This window comes from Morone saxatilis, unplaced genomic scaffold (genome assembly GCF_004916995.1).
Source record: "Morone saxatilis isolate NCDOM2014 unplaced genomic scaffold, NCSU_SB_2.0 Contig9, whole genome shotgun sequence".
Taxonomy (NCBI): Eukaryota; Metazoa; Chordata; class Actinopteri; family Moronidae; genus Morone; species Morone saxatilis.
The window spans coordinates 11,944,430-11,949,921 of NW_023340268.1; the positions used below are offsets into that span (position 1 = coordinate 11,944,430).

The 5,492-nt window shown below is 42.4% G+C and overlaps 1 protein-coding gene across 4 annotated transcripts in view; it reads left to right on the forward strand.

The window, feature by feature from the left end:
- The first annotated feature begins 462 nt into the window (after positions 1-462).
- runx1t1 (RUNX1 partner transcriptional co-repressor 1) overlaps positions 463-5,492 on the forward strand; it is a 55,939-nt gene continuing 50,909 nt past the window's right edge. For all 4 annotated transcript variants that reach the window (XM_035681744.1, XM_035681747.1, XM_035681745.1 and 1 more), the window contains exon 1: positions 463-994. In XM_035681744.1, the coding sequence (XP_035537637.1) occupies positions 967-994 (28 nt within the window). In that variant the 5' untranslated portion in view covers positions 463-966. The remainder of the gene's footprint in view (positions 995-5,492) is intronic.

Consider the following 5,492-nt stretch of genomic DNA (forward strand, 5'->3'; position numbering starts at 1 on the left):
AACAAAACTGTCCAACTCAGACTGCTGAAGCATCATTTCAGATTTGGTTGAACTTTAGGAGGCATTTTCAGACAGAATGAGGCTTTAGTCCACAATCACTTATTGCATTAGGAAGAGGTTTCACAGAATGGAAAGAAGAAACCATTACACCAATATAGCCATGTACGAATTATTATGAGACAAATGTGAACCCATCCTTGACTAACATGTGATGGCACATATTATACTAAAATAAAATCTCCTAATCTCCCTAGGAGCCCTTGACGTGAAGAAGCTGGTGTGCCACTGTCACAGTAGAAGACACTTCGACTTGACCTGACCCTGCGTTTTCCAACCTGTTTTAGGACACACAGATGCTGGCTGCTGCCCAGTCGCCGCCTCCTCCTCCTCCTCCTCCTCAGCAGCGCTACAGTCCCGCCCACCGCCACCTGGCTCAGCTGCGCACCGCCGACTGGAGGCAGAGCGCCGCTACTCCTCTTCCCCACGCCAACAAGGAGAAGCAGAAAACAAGCAGCCCGAGGGTGTGTGCATGAATTCTCATATTTAAAAAAAAAAAAAAGAAGAAAAAAACGATTTCTATGATCTAGACCGAGTCGACGTTTAAAGGATTTTTGAAGGAAAGTGCGAAAGACAGGCAGGAAATTAGACGGGTGCCCCGCGCACTACTGCATCCTCCCTCTCCATCTCTGTCTCATCTCTCCTCCTTCTCTGCCTCTGCGCTTTTCCAAGACTCCCATCCCGACTATCCCCAGTGACTGATCACTTATTGCGAGTCGTGAGCTGCCCTTTTCTTTTGTCGGAGTTTGAACCACATTTCCGATCTGCTGGAAGTATACCGCCAGAGCCTCTGAAAGCTGGCTGGACTCTGTAGCTTTCGCCTTCCCGATACAAGCGGATCATCGAGGGGACCTTGCGCGGAGTCAAAAGGACTGGAAATTATTTAGCCCTCTCACATCAACGTACCGCATGGTGGGAATTTCTGCCTCGTTTCAGTGTAAGTGGACTCTCTCTTTTGCTATAGCGATTATATTTTCCCATTCACACCTTGGCTTGGACTGTTCTGTGGCCTCATATTTTCATGTGGGCGCCAAAGAGAAATTTTAATGAAATAGCTGCTGACCCTCTGTAGAATTTGACATGTGTGCTTTGTTTCATGTATTTTAATGTAAAGTAAGCAGAAGGTATGGTGATCCAGAATTATAGTTGTGGTTGCGATTTGTATAAAAACACAACACGTATAGCCAACATTTAGGTACATTATTTCTTGAAATATTTATTATTTTATATTCATATGTTTTATTACCTGAGAACAATGCGTGTCTGCGCTGTGCGTAATATGGTTACAAACACATTTATTTCTAATGGAAGGTATGGCTGAGCAGCAGAACATTGATTTTTCTTATTATTTTTAATGAAATTACTTAAAGGAACTGAAGTTGAAGATCGGCTATATATCCAAACATTATGCAACTGACACGCACTTTCTTAAAATTAAGAATATCTAAATGTCCTACCAAAGCCGTTATAGACACTTGATTGTGTCTTAAGGACTGGGCTTTGAAAGGAACAACCAGTAGCCTAATTGATTCCATTTTGTGTTATCAGAAGAACAATTGCTTTCCATAAATGACTGGTTCAGTTTGTTTAAATAGTGACACCAACTTGCAGCTGTCTCCATAAAAAGCACACATCATTTCTTGAGCCCAGGATGGAGAGTTGTTCTCGGGCAACAGGCAACTTAACGGATCAAGTTTGGTGACTCTCTTTCGATCTGTCAAGACCGCTTATGTAGAAGTGAAGCAACCTTCACATCAGCTGATAAACCCCCAGAAAGCAACACTCAGACTTAGTTTATCAGGTTAATAGCGGGGCGAGTATCGTCACTCCTCCCCAGCACGGTACAGACAGAAATGTGTATGGAGTGCTGAGAGCATGCAGGTTTTTAAATAAAAACAATTGAATTAGAAACACCCTTCTCACGGAATAAACAGCATATTCCTGATATTTGATGACAACTGTTCTTTCCATTTAATATTTTGTCATTAATCATTCTGTTCCAATAAATTGTGGCTGCTGATGTTTCGGTGGAAATATTTCTATTATTTTATTTTGATGCATTGATATTGCCATCCCTCCGTGTTCAGTGCAGAGCCTCCCCTGCCTCTCCCTCTCTCCTCTCTTCTAGATCGACTTTGCATTTCAGAGTTTGCATTTGAAAACATCCTCTGGAGCTCTGTCACAACTGTCAAACGCATCTTCGCATACATGTGAAGTTTCCACCTTCACCCGCTGCGACTTTGTCATCATCATATAAGCGAAAAGCTTTTTTGTTTTTTTTTTAATGGAGAGGCGTAGGATTGAAATTAAAGGGTTTAGGCTATATTTTACTCCAGTGGGAGACTGGGAAAAGAGCAGACATGCGGGTTAGGGAGGGAGGCTGCTGGGGCACAACCTGCTGCCGATGCCCGACTTGTTCTCACGGCTCGGATTAGAGAGGGAGGAAAATATCTCCTGGAAGCCCACAGGGCTGTGGACATTTTTTTTACGCATGCGAAAAAAGTCCCCTGCAAATCTTTGTAAGCATCCAAGAGGGTGATTGTTAACTCCTCACTCTAAGGCGTGATCCGCTACAGATGTAGTCTTTGCCGAATTAAATAGGTAAACAAGGAGAATTGTTTATGAGCATTTTGCATGGATATAAGAGTCTCAATTATTTTAAAATGAGAAAATTATTTACTTTACTGCAGTGGTCAAAATTGGTTGTCCCTGGCCTTCATTAATTGTCATCAGTTGTTTTCTCCTATTCTTGAACCACTGGGACTTCCATTAAAGTAGTGACTTGACTGAAAAGACCATTACCTGGAGTGTGTGTGTTTGCAGAGATAAAGAGAGAGAGAAACACAGAGAGAGACACACAGGGAGAGAAGGAGTAAATGAAAGGTAAACAAAGCTGGTGATGAGGGGAGAGTAAATGATAAGTGCTGTTTGCAGGTTATCACTATGTTTGTGTGTGCATGTGGTTGCACGTGTGTGTGTTTGAGTGTGTGTTGTTGCGTCTGTGCACACTGTATAAACAGGCTTGTATTAACGTTGGCTGCTAACTCTCTGTGGTCCAGGCACTGCAGCATCAGCTAGCTCTTCCAGGGGCCATCTGCCCAGCCACCAGCCTGCCTCACACCTGTTCTCCCTCCCTCCCTTCCTCCCTCCCTCCACCTCCTCCCTCCCTCTCCTCCCCCCCAGCTCTCAGGCTATAGGGTCAAACGCATCAGACCGCTGCTCACAGACACGGACGTGGCCTTGCAAAAATGATGGCAACCATTTTATTCTCGCTTTCACACACACACACACACACACAAGCACAGAAACACACACACACCAGAAACACTCACATACCCCAGTTGGTAGGTTGAGAGAGTGATGCTGCATGTATCTTCTGCACAGTGACAAAATGTGGCAAGCAGATGACGCACAGGCACACTCACTTTAACATGATTATTTGCATTTTTCTTCCTTTAGTGCTTTTTGATGCTAACCACAGATAATAGTTCTCTATTGCATTCAAAACAGAGCCATTAGACCACAGCCTCAAACAATGAATTTACTATTATGTCAAAGGTAAAAAACAAAACAAAACATTGATTTCCTCTTTAGCACAGAGTCATATTGAGGCTCCAGTGCTGTGATGTAATTACAAAGCAATTCTTTTAAGTATGACACACAGATGTTTGGATGCAGTCCAGTTTTGCTTTACAGTGAATAAGTGATGATGACTCAACAGAGTTCATATGCCGGCTACATCATCTCTTGTGTGTTTCTGTATCAGCTGTAAGGCTCGGCTTTCTCATAGATACACATTGATTCACCACAAGGCAAAGGCTTGCTGTTGGATGATGCAGCAGTAACATTTTATGATGCCCAGAAAGATTGAATCAGCTGTATTGTTTTATTTGGTTTTAACTGAGCCAATTTACTGGCACAAAGCTATCAGTTAGATCATCTATCCTTTATTTGGCAAGTTGGTTTTGTCTTTTTGATTCTGGTATGCAGAACACAAGCTACTTAATTTATGGGCTGGCTATGTTACATGCTGTATAGAGTGGGTCAGCTTTTGATGGTTGTTGTATAATTCCGTGCTTTGAATAAGTGAACTGCATTGTCAATCTGAAATGTTTGTTGCTATCTCAATCAAGGAAAAACTGGAAAAAACGCCCAGTATTCATCATTCTTTTGATTTACTGACCTCAGTAACTGCAATTGCGTAAATGTGTGCAACGATAGAAAAAGTGGTAGTGTACTGAAATAGGTACAGGTTGCATTTGAAGTCATGCAGTCAGGGGGCAAATGTCAACAGTAGAATTGGATAATAAAACCACTGTTCCGTGTACTCCTTCAAGATGTATAGATCTGTTCTGATTATTCAGAGCTGTCTCTTACCAAGTCCCAGAGTGAATTATAGATGGAATTACGGTGTGTGTGTGTGTGTGTGTGTGTGTGTGCTTGTGTGTGTGTGCAGGCACCTACATACACACACATGCCCTTGTAGATCGATAGGCCCATTGATGGTTATCAGCGAGAGGGCAGTTCTCTTCACTGCTTATTGAATTTCATCACCCATGAAAGAGCAGCAGTGGTATAAAAGGACTTGCCTGTGTTTGTGTTTGTGTGTGTGTGTGTGTATGTGTGTATGGCACTCACAAAAGCAAGAGGTCTTTGTTTTATTGTAGTTGTGAGTTGGCCTTTACAGCAGCTTATTTAATGTCAAAGTCAACAGTGAGCACTACAAACTGATTTTATTGGCCTTGTTCGTGTTTTTACTCCAGATAACATGAGACTTATAGGGCAAGTGAAGACGAGGCCAACAGGGTAGAGTCTGACAATTTGTCAAGTTTCATAGAGGCAGTGAATTCTTCATAGGTTTTTACAGTTGGAGCCATTTAGGAAACAAATGGGAAATCATATTTATAATAGCTTGGTTACTATATATGATAATATAAATTCTTGTTCTTGTTCTTGTTCTTGTTCTCCTTCTTCTTAACTGTTGCAAAAGCATTAACATAGAGGCAGCTGTACTATCAGTGTTGTTAAAGACGGACAGCTGGGAAATGTAGTTTGTAGTTGTTTAGGTAGACGGCTCACTGTATCTACATCATAGTTCCTGGACTAAAACACACTGATAGACATGTGCAGGACAACATTAACACACACACTGCTCTCTCAGTCCTCTGTATATAGACTGGGATTGAGTTGCTAATTAACTTCACTTTCTCAAACTGTATCGCACACAGGCAGACTGCCACACACACACACACATGCACACATACAGAATCTCTCTCGCTTAGGCTCCTTCTCATGAAGTCTTTCCCCTCGCTCTGTCTCACTCTCTCTCTCCCACTGTTTATTTTCCTGCCTCCATCTGGAGTCGGCTGATATTGTAATCGCCCTAATGCACATTGCCTTCCCCTCGCACACACGCACACACAAACACACATACA